At 41.5% G+C, this 14596-nt stretch overlaps 1 protein-coding gene across 2 annotated transcripts in view; it reads left to right on the forward strand.

Moving 5' to 3' along the window:
- The first annotated feature begins 7989 nt into the window (after nt 1–7989).
- The window catches only part of UBP1 (upstream binding protein 1), a 43590-nt gene continuing 36983 nt past the window's right edge, over nt 7990–14596 (forward strand). The window contains exon 1 of one of the 2 annotated variants that reach the window (XM_074345338.1): nt 7990–8681. In XM_074345338.1, coding sequence (XP_074201439.1) covers nt 8569–8681 — 113 coding nt within the window. In that variant the 5' untranslated portion in view covers nt 7990–8568. The remainder of the gene's footprint in view (nt 8682–14596) is intronic. The other variant, XM_074345339.1, reaches the window with a different exon arrangement.

Below are 14596 nucleotides of genomic sequence, written 5' to 3' on the forward strand. Positions count from 1 at the left end.
ATCCATAAGGACAATCTTCATGGGGCCAAGACAGCCTAATAGAGTATTTTGGCCAAAAGGAAGAACAGAGAAGGAAAAATACCCCACATTCAAGACAGTACAGAACTACGTTATTCAACATTTTTGGAAAATGGCCCTAGGTCATTATGACCCAGATTTAACTTGCCAGTTTATTAAAAGGCTACAGTGTGACTAAAAATAGTGTGACAGCTTGCCAACCCTCTATAAAATTATTCTTTATTCCAAGAGAATCTCCCTTTAAGAATATTTGAGAAGCCAGGGTTTATTTTTTTTCCTGATTCCCTTGCTATCAAATGTGAGAGAAGATTATGACAAGTGCTCACAATCTAACTTGTCTGAGATTTTTCTTTCATATCTGGGAATTATCTGTGCACAGTTCCAGGACACTTAAGTACTGAGATTCTGTTCGGCAATCCTTCTTACATAAAAGAATCATTCCAAAAATCAACTTCCAGTCCAGTGAGATGTGTGGAAAATACCCCCACAAGATGACTCCTTCTGACACCCTGAGTTGAAAATAATTGTCTTTGCTTGAAAAATCTAATTGTCCATGGGCTGAGCTAGCCATGGATTACTTGAGAAGTTGCAGCTTCTACATTGCCTTCCAGAATCACAATCTCTTGTGCAGGCCCATTTTTAAAGTTAAGTACCACAAGAAAAGAGTTGAGCACTGCTTAATCTAATAATACTACAAATTTAGCCTGCTGTTTATCAGTATCAACCATGCTTTGCCAAAGGTTCATCTAAAAGGCATCTGCTTGCTGTTTTACCATCACAACTTAGTCACTGTTGTGAATCAGTATAGACCTGTTGAATGATGAAGTGATCACAGTTCCTGCAAACTAAACAGGGACATTGACCCCAAGAGTTGATGTACCTCTAAGAAAAGTGGACGTGTACTGTTATCCCTGCCGGATGAAAGCAAATTACTTCTGGTATTCTGGTTATTGGGAAACAGAAAGAGGCATTTGCAGGTCAGTAACTGCCTGTACAACTATGGGCAGTATTGATTTGCTTCAATAAAGAACCATCTGAAATGGGAGCTAAATTCAGCCCAGTGACATTGATTTTACACTTCTGGCCCCCAGAACTTAAGGGAATACATTTGTGTTATTTTATGCCACCTAGTTAGTAGCAATTTGTTACAGCAGCTATAGAAATCTAACAATAGCCACGTTGAGATGAATGGAATTGTGTTGTTTTTTAAAGTAATGAACGATTTTCCAGGGTCATCTTTCCTGTTTCAAGGTAGGAGACTTGAACTTCTTAAGTGCCACTTACATCAGGATCATCACCCTACTATCATGAGAGCCTTGAGTCTAAGGCTTTTGTAATCTGGAGCATGAATGTAAATAGACAAAGAAAGAGGATCTATACCTTCAGCTTTTCCTTATTCATGCCCTGAGAACCCTGGGCTGCATCTAGTGATGCCCATGCCTAAAATATTAGATAGGGAAAAACAAACATAACAAAACATTAATAATAGTCAGGTATATGAGTTAAGAATATATAGGTGACATTTTCCCTCCTCTTTCAGCTTTTCTGTAGGTCTTTTAAAATTTTAAATACCTAGTCAAGAAAAAATAAGAAAGGCCATTAACTTTTTTGGAGAAGCCCAATTTTGTATTAAATTTGCCTAGAAAAAAGAAAAATCCCTGTTCTGTTCTCCTCAAGATAAAGGAAATTTGGAAGCATATGGATCACCAGTTCCACAGTTCTCCAGAGTAAAACTTTCAGTCATCAACAAGTAAAATATTGAAGAAACTGCCAGTTGACTGGGGTGTCTCAGTGATACGACTGTAAGCTGTAGACGGTCCACAGTCACATACAGTCAAATAACACTTCATCCTTTGTGAGTTTTACAACATGGTCAAAGACACTATGAGCAATGTCTGTGCTTGAGGTGTCCACTTATCCAGGGCACAGTGGTCAGCTCATTCTTGTTGGTGGGCCAGGTCAGAGACTAACAGCTCCTCAGAGATTACACACAGTAGCAAATACTTACATCATGCTTATTGGGAACCAGGTAGAGTTTTACTCTCAGCCAGTGTATTACTTATTTAATCCTCACAACAACTCCATGAGGGAGACATACTATTTTTGCCATTTTACAGATGAGGAAATCTGAGGGAAAGACAGATTCTGTATCTAGTCCTAGATCGCACACCAATAATTGGCAGAGCTAGAATTCAAATCCAGGCAATCTAGCTACAGAGTCTAACTACTGTCTTACTTTCAAAAGAGTACCTGGTCCTTACTTGTGGTTATGTGGTCTACATGATGTTCATATTCCTTCGCACATAGTTTCAGTTCTCAGAATCTGGTTGAAGGGCATCCCCCACCCCAAGCACATACAGAGCCAGGAAGGTAACATTTCCACTTTAAAGGCAAAGGGAATTTTATCAAGTCCCACCTAATGATATTATTAACCACTAACCTCAGAATGAACATATTTGTTAACTGTTCCAATTAACTGCTGTTAACTATAAAATTTTGCTAGTTTTATATTCAGTTGACTTGAAGTATTTCAAACATTTTCCTACCTACCCAGTTATAGTATTTTTTTTTTCCACAAAAATGGCCACAATTTTACAATCCCTCTGCTATTTCCCTTAACAAAAAGAGAATCAGGGGGGGAAATGTGCATTTTATCATGGTGAAGCATTTTTTAGAGCCAGCAGACAAAAATCATCTTTGCTCCTTGTCAGCATTTATATCCAGGTGATTTCTGCGATTTTGCATCTCCTCCTGTCAAAAGGCTGTTTCTGCATCCCCTGGATCTCGGCTGGTCTTATGACTCACGTTGGCCAAGAGATTTGAGCAGAATGATGGTGCTCAAGTTCTAGGCCGAGGCCTCACACTGCCCTGTTCTCTCTTCGAACTCATTCAACCACCAGGAGCATAAGGCAGAGCTGGTTTGCCAGAGGATGGGGGCTATGCCCCACAGTCCCAGCCAAACCCTGGACGTAGGAGAGGGCCAGCCAAGGTTAGCAAGGCCACGCCACGACTGATTGCAGGTGCATGAGGAACCCTCGCTAAGCTCACAAGAGTTGTCTAACTGAGCCCAGCTAAATTTGACCCATAGAAGCTTGAGCTAAGTAAATGGTGCTTATTTTAAGTCCCTAAATTCTGAAATGGCTGGTTACACAGCAAGACTCTGGCTCACTGGGTACTGAGCGTTGGCTTTTCCATAACCTCCACCTGTCCCAAAGATGTACCAAACACCCCATTGTCTTCATCTCTTCAGGCTGCTCTAACAACATACCACAGCCTGGGTGGCTTATAAACCACAGAATTCATCTTTCACAATTCCAGACGCTGGAAACCTGAAATGGGGGGAGGGGGAGAGCCCAGACAGGTGAGGGCCCTCTCCTGGTTGCAGACTTCTCATTGTATCCTCACATGGCAGAAGCCTAGGGAGCTCTGTGGGGGTCTCTCTTTAATGAGAGTACTTAACCCATTCAAAGCCCTGCTATCATTACCTAATCACCCTCCCAAAGGCCCCACCTCCTACTATCATCACCTTGAGGGTTAGTTTTCAACATATGAATTTTGAGGGAAAACAAACATTCAGACAGTAGCATCCATGAACCTCTTACCAGAGAATCTGAAAGGATGCATGTTTTGCAACAGTGAAGCAGCCCACAGACCATCACTCAGAAAGTGTCTGCTAACTCATTAGCATTGAAAATCATGCCATTTTTCATTGATTTTTCTTAAGGAAAAATTAATTGCTGTGCACTATTGAATCCAGGGCTCAAATGTGAATGTTTCTTAAAGGCCTGATTTTCTCTATCAGGACCTCATTCTTCCTATTCATTAGCTGTTTCTAAGCCCTGATTGGATGAGGGTCTGTAAGAAGAGCAGCTGTTCCTTGGCTGATCCCCAGGGTCACATCTAATGGAGAGACAGTGCTACGTCTGGGATCATTGACCATGGCCATAGCGCTTTTCTGTTGAGAGCTGTAGCAGCTTCATTCACAACTTTGCAAAATAGCAAATAGTGTTCTTCAGTTGTGGTTAATCTTCACCTTTATTGGCAAAATAAAATTCTAGTGGTGAGGTTTTAAGGTCATTCTGCAAGAGGCAGCCCCTTAACTCAGTTGTTCTTTTCAATGAAAGTTTCTGTGTGGGTGTATCTCAAAGATGTACTTCAGTTTGTATATTCTTTGGAGTGACAGTATACAAATGCCATTTTCACACTACTTGTTTAATCTACTTACAGGAACTCTTTATTTTTATATACTAGGGAAATAAAAGTTTTGTCCATGATCTAAGTTCTAAATAGGTTTGGGTTTTTTTTCTGTGCTCTTTTGATTTTGCTTATGGTACCATTTACTATGAAGAAAGTAAATTTTTATTTCACTGTACTTTGTTTCATCTTTTTGTAGGGAACTCTTTATATATTAGGGGAATAAAGCTTTTGTCCATCACCCAAGTTCTAAATAGGTTTTTTTTTTTATTCTCTTTTGATTTTTCTTATGGTGGTATTTGCTATGAAGAAAGTAAAATTTTTGTGTCATCAGTCTCTTAAGATTTCTAGATTTTGTGTCATAATTTTAAAAGTGTTTTGCTCCCTGAGTATGTAAAATTATTGTCCCATATTTTCTTCTAGTGTTTTATAATTTTGCTTTTTATCCTTTTAAACACTTTGCTGGAAAAAAAAAAAACCAGACTTCAAGATGCTTAGAATTAATTTTGGTATCTTTTACAGACAGTTAAAATTGATTCGCAAACTATTTATTGAATACGCTCCACTGATTTGAGAGGTCAGTTTTTATTGCATAATAAATTTCCATATGTATATCGATCTAGATTTTCCAGATTTTTTATCCTCTTCCCTTGCTGTTTTATTCATTCACCAACACACACTCTTTCATATATTTAGGTTTTATGGTGTCAATATTTTTTGACTTTTTCTAATTTTTTGGATTATTTTTGCTCATTTACTTTTCCATATTAATCTTAGAATTGGTTTGTCCAGTTAAAAAAAATTCAATTAGTATTTTTACTGGGATGATATTAAATTTATTTGTTAGCTTAAGGAGATCTTCCATTGTAATATTGGATGTAGTATTTATTATTTTCAATGTATTTTTGTGGTCGTTTTGAGAACTTAAAACTTTTGCTCCCATAGTTCTTTACACTTCTTATTGGATTAGTTCCTAGATATTTTATCTTTTAAAATCCTATTATAAATTGATCTTTTCATTATTTTTTCAAACCTGTTTGTTTATATAATGCTATTGATTTATGAATACTTATTCATGGTGTTGCAATGTTATTAAATTTTTAGTTGTTTCTCATGAGATTTCCAGGCATACAGTCAATAAATGGTGATAATTTTAACCTCCTTCTTTCCATTTTATGATCTAATCATGCTGTTTTAGTGCCTTCAAAACCTATTAAGTGATAATGATGAATGTAGCTGTTCTGGTTTAAAAATATGTCCACAAGTTCTCTGATATTCATTCCTTCAAAAAATGCAGACTAATTCTTTTTGATCAAAGGCTGGACTGAATGACTTGCTTCTATGGAACAGAAATAAAATGAAAGGGATGGTGTGTGACTCCTGGAGACCACATCATAACAGGCACTGCCATCTCTTTCCTCTCTTGCTTTACCTACTCTGGGAGGTGCCAAGGCCAAGTTTTGAAGACACTCAAGCAGTGTCTTCTTGTGGTCCAAAATGTCAAAGCACTGACGCTTCTGGCCAATGGTCATGCAGGCGAGCTTGGAAGTGGATCCTCCTGCCCTAGTGAAGCCTTCCCAACTGCAGCCCCAGCTGATATTGTGACTGTAACCTTAAGAGAAACCTTGAACCAGAACAATACAGCTCAGCTGCCCCTCCTTCCCCACCATATGTGTTGGTGCAGTTTTTATTTATTGGAGTAGATTATAAATTGATTCACAATAAACACACAAAGTTTAAAAATGAATTGTATTAGCTTGGACTGAAAGGGACAGTGACAGTACAATGTGAAGAGAGGTCTTTGGACCCCTGCACAACTACAGACAGGAAGCAGCTGAGAAAACAATTTAGCTGTAAACATGGGCTACTTTTTTATGGAACTGGAAGGATAACTCAAGAGAGTGGAGCCAAGAGTCCGGTGGGTGGAGGGAAGGGCCCCTGAGTACTCCCAGAAAGTCGACAGAGTCCTAATCAAGGAACCGGCAATATATACCTATTAGATTTCAGAATTTCTATGGACTAGTGTCTGCTGCGTGCCTTCCACTTCTCTCCTCTCTGAAGGGAAATGCCTATAAAGGCCCAGTTTTCTGTGCCTCCCTCATCATTGCATGTGATGTATGTGGTAGTGCTTGGTGCAGACCACTTGTCTTTTGAATTCACAGATCTTCACATGGAAAGGAAACACTTGAGTAACACCCAAGGAACTGCATCCAAGAGCCTCATCTGCTCCAGGACCTCACAAGATTCTGGACCTTAATGCTGTAATAGAAGGAGAATTTTGCAGGGATCTGGGGAGAAAGGAGTGTGTGCTGCGTGTGGAAAGAATGTAAAACATTTGTGGCCAGAGGGTGGATTTGGGAAGTTTTAAAACATGGCCCCAAATTATTCAACTCTCCTCCCATCAGTCTGATTCTGTGGCTGCTTGACTAACAGAATATAGTGCAGAGTAAAGCTTCTGTATCAGTTTGATTCCAGTTAAAAAAAAAAAAAAGGAGAGTTGTTGAAGATGGTAAGGCAGACTATAGATATAGGGACCATGGCAATGGGATTTTGCAGTGGGGGACACTGGGCTCAACTTCAAATACAGCATGGGTAAGTGGGGATTTAGAGCCAAGGAGCTGGGTAGGGTCAGTGGATTGAAAGTTACTAAGAGGAAACATCAAGGGTAAGGGGGTTTCTGGTAGAACCCACCTAACAGGATTCTTGCTGAAGGCAGGCAAGTGTATGTGATCAGGAATCACCTATGCCATGGTGGAGGTTAAGGAACCAGATGAGATATGGAGGCACAGGGTTCCTAAACTGACTTAGCAGGATTCTAGGAGGTCAGGAGCCTGAGGGAAGATTGATCCAGCATAAACAACCGTTGTCCTAAAAAACTAGCAACTTCTACTTCTTGACTTTTGGGACACTTGCTTTTGGAACCCAGCTGCCGCGCTGTGAGGAGGTCAAGGCCACACGGGAAGGCCACGTGTGGGCGCTCCAACTGGGGCCTAGTCCACAGCCAGCATCAGGCAATAATTATGAGTATGTTAGGCCCTGATCCGACTTTAGCCCCAGCAATATGACTGCACCCATAGAAGAGACCCTGGGTGACAGTCACCTAAGCCCAGTGAACTCCAGAACCACGAACAGTAACAACAGCAATAACAACTGCTGTCTGTTCCTGCGACTGAACTCTTCCCTTAACTCAAGCTCGCCATACTACTCACAGTGATTTGCAGTTGAGGGAACTTTACGGAGCCTTTTCCCGGGAGCGTTGATTGGCTTGCACTCACGTCAATCAAGACTTTCTGCCCAATGGGCCTTTCAGCCTCCAGACAGGGTGTGAGCTTATTGGCTAAGACTCACAACCAATCTCCCCACCTCAAGTGTGGGCAAAATCCAGAAACTACCCAGAAAGACCACACGGGATCGAAGCACGTCCAGAACTGGTGTTTAGGGCGGCTTCCTCAGGTGCAGTCCAATGAACTCTTTCTTTTGGCAGTGAATTCGGTCCTCGAGCCCGCCCAAGAGGAAGAAGATTATGATTGGTTATTTAGTACAGGGGCACAGAGACTCAAGGGACCCTCCACAAGGCACTTGCTATTATTGTTCAGTTAGCCTGTCAATCAGCCCGCCTTTCTGGATGGGCGGAAACGGAAGGCCCTTTTGGCACCGCCTCTTCCTGGGCTGGGGTGCGGGGAGACCGCCCGGCCGCTCCGGCTGGGACTGCCGTGAAGCGCGGCGCGGGGCGGCGCGGGGCGGGACGGGCCTGGGCCCAGGGCGAGCGCGGGGGCGGGGCCGCGGCCGGGGCGGGGCCGGAGGAGGCGGAAGCGGCCAGCGAGCTCGAGCCGGAACCTTATTGAAGCCAGCGTCCGGGCCGGCGGAGCGGCGTCGGCGGGGTTGGCCGGGGCGGCGAGGGTCTAGAGCCGGGGCGGGCGGGCCGAGGTCCGGGGGTCGAGGCTGGGGGTCGGGTGACGGGCGGGCCAGGCTCCCGCCCCGCGCGGTCCCGGGGAGGATGTGGCCGGGGGCCTCGGGGCGGGGCGGCCGGCGGCGGCGGCAGCGCTAGCGGCGCGTGGGGTGGGCGGCGGCGGCGGCGGCGGCGGCATGAGGCGCGGGGCCGGCGCCCGCGGGAGGGAGGCGCTGCCGGCAGCCCGGCCGCTCCCGCTGCAGCTGCTTGCCGGGCTCGCCGCGTCCTGCCCGCGGGGCCCCGGCTGCTCTCGTTCCGGCCTTAACCCGGGCCGCCGCTGGTGACCACTCGCCGCGCCGCCGGAGGCTTCACCCGCGCCCTCCCCCAGGAAGCGCCCGCGGAGCTCCGGCCCCTTCGCCCCGCTCGCGGAGGCCGCTCTACGCGCCGGGCGGCGGCGAGGCCGGAAGATGGCCTGGGTGCTCAAGATGGACGAGGTGATTGAGTCCGGGCTGGTGCACGACTTCGACGCCAGCCTCTCGGGCATTGGGCAGGAGCTGGGCGCCGGCGCCTACAGCATGAGGTACGGGCGCCGGGCGGGCGGGCGGAAGCCTCTGTCTCCTTGGGGAAGGCCTGCACGACCCTGGGCCTTTGCCCGGCGCCATGGAGCCCTGCGGGCCTTTGCCCACCGCGGCAGCGGGCGAGGGAGGGCGTCCCCGCGGGCTTCGGCTGGGGGACCGCTTCGGAGGGCTGCATTTTTACTGTAAAATGCGCTCTGCTGTTAGGATGCCTTGAGTTGGGGGAAGGAGCTTGCTTTCTTTCAGGTAATTCACAAGCCACTTAGAGCTGGAATACAGTGTACGAAATGGTAGGACTTCTGTTGAAAACACTCTCTAAGGTTTTGGTATCATTTACTACTCTGTTCTACATTGTAGCCTTTGCTTGTTGCAAATTTTAATCGCTTGATATTTAAGTAGTAATTCTACCATAAGCGAAAGTAGCCGCAAGGGAGAAACGCACGTTAACTTAATTAGGTTTTTGATTGTCTCTAAGTGAAATTTTTCATTTGGGGGACTGCCCTCTTAGGCGGTTTCCTTTTGAAGAATGCTTTAAGATGCAGTGATTCCCCCACAAACAAGAGTTTGTTTAGTATCTGCTGTCTGTACAAGCAGCCATTCATTTTGTTTAATTTTGAGAGGTTGAAACCGACCTGAGCTTAGTCTCGCTTTTACACTTGGTTTTTTTTTTTTTTTTTTTTGAACTCCATATCAGTTTGGTAGCTCTGCATTTTTATTTTTTAGCAGCTTTAGGGAAATATAGCTTGCGTACTATAGGTTCACCCGATGAAAGTGTAAAATTGAATGGTTTGGCAATATTTCATTAATGCGAGTTAAGTGAGATTTTCCCGAATGTACATGTTCTTTAATGCCTTATGTCTTTGAAATGCCGTCCAGTTTCCCAGTAGCTTTCCTACATCTCACTGCCGCTCTGGAGAGGGTAGGGTGGGACAGAGAGCATGAGAGTCCTGAAGAAGAAAGCCTTCTGGGTCAAAGTAGGCCTCTGATGATAGGGCTGCCCCCTGAAATAATTCGGCTTTTAAATCTTAGAAATCCTGCGCTTTAAAGAACTCTCAGGAAGGTGGAAGTGTTTCTCGGGGTGTGGAAGTGCACCGAGGAAAGCCTTAGGTCACCAGTCGCTGACCCTGATTGGGTCTGTACTGGTCTTCCTGCACCTGGCACTTCCTCTCTCTGCAGTTGTGCAACTTGAGGGCTCTGCGTGAGGTGGCTTATTTTCTAGAACAACTGTCTCAGTTGTTGAGGAAATTGAGCTACTGAAAGTCATAGGGTCACCTGGGTCAGCAGTGCTAGAGGCACCGATTCCCTAGTGAAAGCACGGGCCTCGCGTGCTTTGTTGCTCCTTGAGACCCTGGATTTGCAGTTCAGGGCCTGAAGACGCAATTTCAGTATGTCTTTTCAGTTATCCTAGAATGAAAGTTTTCTGCTGAGAGCTTTACTTTGAGGGTTATTTTGAACTTTTACATTTCTTTCCCCTAGAGTTCTATTTGTTTTAGTGATTCAGCCAACTAATGAACTTCTGTTTATGGTTTATTCCATGAAAAGGAAATGAAATCTTGATACTAAACCTTTTTGTTGCCTTGTTCTTAAAGTAATACCTGATGTCTTTTTAATTCTGTTTCTTACAACACTTTCCAGGGGGAGACTTCTTCCATTGATTGTTTTTAGTTATTGGTTACATGGTATGTGCCATTTAATCTACATTTTCAAGTATCTTTGAAGGCAAATACCATTTTTAAAGAGCTTGCTTACTTTTTTCATATTTAATTGCACCTCAAAGACAAAGGAAAGCTGATGAGAGTACTTGCCTCTTGCAAATTCAAGGTCTTTAAGTTAAGTTCAAGTTTAGGAAATTCCAAAATTGACTTGATCTCGAGGTCTGTAGGAGGCTTGAGGCTGTTGCAGGCCTGCTTTGATGGCCCTTGGGGTTCCCACGCCCCACCCTGGAGCTGGGAGTGCCCGGCGGCTTTTCTCTCCCAGGGCAGTCAGCCTCTCCTCTGGATCCAGTAAACTCTAGCTCCAGGGAAGTAAGACTGTGGATGCTTGTCTTTCTCTCTCATTTGTTCCATCAAGTTCAAGAAGTAAACTGGAGGTGCTCAATTTGAAATTACTGGAAAAGTGACTTGATAAACATTTTGCTTTGGAGGCAGCTTTCCATTTTTCTTTAAAAGTGAATAATGTCTACTATATTTGTTTTTTGAATGGTTTAAACCAAGAGGTATTTTTAAAGACTTCTTTTAGGAACTGGTTTCCTCAGCTTTGGGGGAAGACAGCATGTAAGAAAGACAGGGTTTCTCGCAATGGTCTGACTTAATTTATAAATATATTTGCATTAAACAATGTAGGTTGATGGTATTGGGGTATGATGAGGCTAATTTCTGATAATATCCTTGCTTCTTCCCTTTTTTCCTGTGCTCTGGTTCTCATTGTGTGTGTTCTTCTGTGTGTACTGTTGTACCACATTTGTATGTGAAGCATAGGCTGCTGCAGATTTTATCTGAAATGAAGCAGGTCGTAAATGTTTTTTACAGTCTTAGTTACAGTATCAGGGTTCTGGAGATGAATGGAGAGACCTTAGAAAACTAGTAGACCAATCCTTTTCTTATAAGTGAGTAAATCGAAGCTCTTAGATGTTAAAGTGATGGTTCATGGTTGTACCATTCCGAACGAGGGCTGAGTTTCCTCTCAGTGAGTGAAGGCCAAAACCTATTGTAACTGGAAATCTGGGTCATTTCTGTTTTGTGAAGTAAGGAGCAGATAACCAAATGACTTTAAAAAGTAAAACTCATTAAAACTGCTCTAAGAGGGTCTTTTGGGCCACCTGGTAATTTTCTTTCCACTTTACTGTTCACATGAAATGTATAATCTATAGTAAATTAATTTTCAGGATATAAGGAGTAATTTGAAAAATAAAAGGAGTAATGTGAATTCTTTACACATGAAAGCTTTTTTTTTGATGTTATTACCTTACAAAGGGCATTGGTCTGAACCCTGTTAAACTTTGCTGTGGTATAAATCTGTTTTGAAACAAGGTGTACTTTACATATTCTAAAGTGGGAAGTGGATCCTTAGTTTACAAATTGCTAAATCAAAACTGCTTTGGGATGAAGACAAATTTCCTATATTGATTGAAAGGTTAAAATGTCAGTTTATAGACCCTTTGAGATAATGGGAAAATCTCAACTTTGACCAGTGTTTAGTTAGTAAAAAATTACTAAGGATATGGTTTATTATGTAGTTTAATAGCTGATGATTTTCTTTGGGTCTCATGCTAAGACAGAATGTCCTTGAGTAGGTGACATTTCTTGGAAATATATAACATTCTCAGGATGAGAGAAATTTTAAAAATGTATTATGATGATACCTGAGACTGCTTCCTGAATTGGCAGTAATTTCTATAAAATTTCTCATTTCACATTTTAAAATTGTTTTCTGAATTTAATCTTGGCTGAAGTACAAGAAAGAATTTAGTAAATTACTGATAAAAAGATACTGATTTCAGACTATAGTGTCCACATTGGACACTATAATTAATACCTAAATTATGAATAATTAAATTCACTAAATTAATCAAACAAATTAAATTTATTGCTTTAAAGCTGGTATTGACAAATCTTTTCTCTAAAAGGCCAGATAGTAAATATTTAAGGCTTTGTAGACCAGGGGTCTCTGTCGCTGTGTACAGCCCTTTAAAAAATGTAAAAACCATTCTTAGATCATGATTGTACAAAAACAGGCCAGCTGGATTTGACCTTTGGCCTTTGTTGACCCCTGCTCTAAAGGATAGATTCTAATAATATACTTTGATTGCCTTGGAAAAACATTTGCTGAGTATTAAAACCTTATATTCAAAAAGTAATTTTACAACTAAGAACTCACTCAGCTAATTTATGTACATTCTATTCTTTGTCCATAGATTTTATTGTGTTCAGTTCTTAAAACTAGGGTATCCCCTCCCTGCACTAAGCGTAAGATTCAGTGCAGTTTATATCCTTCCGTCAGCACTGTTTGAAACTTGGTAGTTTATTGATATGGTCTCATAAACTTGATATGTTTCATGACAGTGACACTTGTCAGTTTGACAGGACAACTTAAACATTTGCTTTTGGTGGAAATAACATCTGATTCCTCATCTTTTTTTAGCTGTAGTTTCTATGACTATGAAGGAAGCTCTGTAATATTTTGCTTGCTTTGGGACATACCTCGTAGATAAACGGGAAACTGTGTTGTGTTGAACCTTGGGAGTAGAGACTTTTTGTTTAAACTTTCTAAGTTTGGGGGAGATTGTGAAATTGTCTTGTTATGAACTATGACAACTAATTTTTAGTCATTTATTTATGTATTGGCAGTTGAACTTTTTTGCTTACAAAACTTTTCATTTTTAAATAATTTTATGTTTACAAGCTGTCTTATGTTTTATGTGTAATTTTATGTTTGCCTCCTTCAATGACAATTCCTTAGTCTTTCCTTCTCTCTTTTTTAAATTAAAAATGTTTTTTATTGAAGTATAGTTGATTTACAGTGTTGTGTTAATTCAGGTGTAGTCTTTCCTTCTCTTTTATGACTCTGACACTTGCTCTTTTTTTAAATTTTTGTTTATTTATTTTTTGCTAGAGGAAGTAATTAGGTTTCTTTCTTTCTTTCTTTTTAGAGGAAGTACTGGAAATTGAACCCAGGACCTAGTGCATGCTAAGCATGCTCTCTACCACTTGAGCTATACCCTCCCCCTGACACTTCTGATATGTTGTGGTCAGAACTGTTGTTTTTAAACACGTAAAAAAAAAATTGGAAGCGTAGATAGAATATACCTAGGAATACCATTTAGTTTTTAAAGGATCTCTGTCATTTAGCAGAATGACTTTGAGTAGGACCACTGTTGGTACATTTCATTTATGAACTGCTTTGTCTCAGTCTGTCTGAATAAAATAGTATAAATAGTATGCTGTATGTTTTGAGTTGCCACATAATCAAGGAATTTCGGTTTATTAGTTTATTCGAAATAGCAATGACAAACCATTAAATATTACCATAAATGTACTTTCTTAATTTTTTTCCAAAACAAAGCACTTAGAAGAGTGGCATTGCCTTACAGTTTTTGCAAACCTCTTTAATATCTGGCTTAGAAAAGCAAAAGATTCTCCCACCTGCTATAGGAATATACTGTTTTGGTTGACATGTGAAAGAAATCCAGTCTCACATAAATATGTCATTGAAAAAAGGATGATTATTTTAATAGCCCTTTCAGATCATTTTGCGTATTTTTCCAAAATGCCAGCTCTTGACCAGTGTAGTTTCTTAAAGTTGCAGTGTGGAATTGGATACTGTTATCAATGTACTTTTTGTACTGTTACATTAGAATCAACTTGTCTCTTTTGAACTTTGACTGGATTGCTTATCCTGCATAATTTTGAAACATGCATGTGTTGGTCATTTGCAAAATAATGGCTTCTTGAGCTATGCAGATTTTCTTAATGTTGACACTATTCTATGCAGGAGCAAAAAATTACATTCCTTAATATCTCCATCAGGGAAGGCATACGGTGGAGCGTTCAGGTTTTATCACTGGCGACAAATGCTAGCACGGTTTTCCTGGAAATGATAGGCTCACTTTATTCATTTTTGAGGAAGTTTCTGTCAGATACCCAGGTCTGAATAATCAGAGTTTATCAGTTTTTCTTTCAAGTAAAAATAATACTCTGAGAGGAATTGTTAGATCTGCTCACAGATCATAGTTTTATTAAAACTTTTCCTTGAGATAACCATTATACTTAGGTGTGCAGCAGAAATACTTTATACCTACCCAAGGGCCAATATTTAATAAAATTAATAATAACTTTTATACAGTAACTGCCAGTATTTCTAGTACACTGCCTTGGTTTGTGCCAAGGCACCTGCAGTTTTAACACCATCGGTTTTGTACTAT

The sequence above is a fragment of the Camelus bactrianus genome, chromosome 17 (genome assembly GCF_048773025.1).
Source record: "Camelus bactrianus isolate YW-2024 breed Bactrian camel chromosome 17, ASM4877302v1, whole genome shotgun sequence".
Lineage (NCBI taxonomy): Eukaryota > Metazoa > Chordata > Mammalia > Artiodactyla > Camelidae > Camelus > Camelus bactrianus.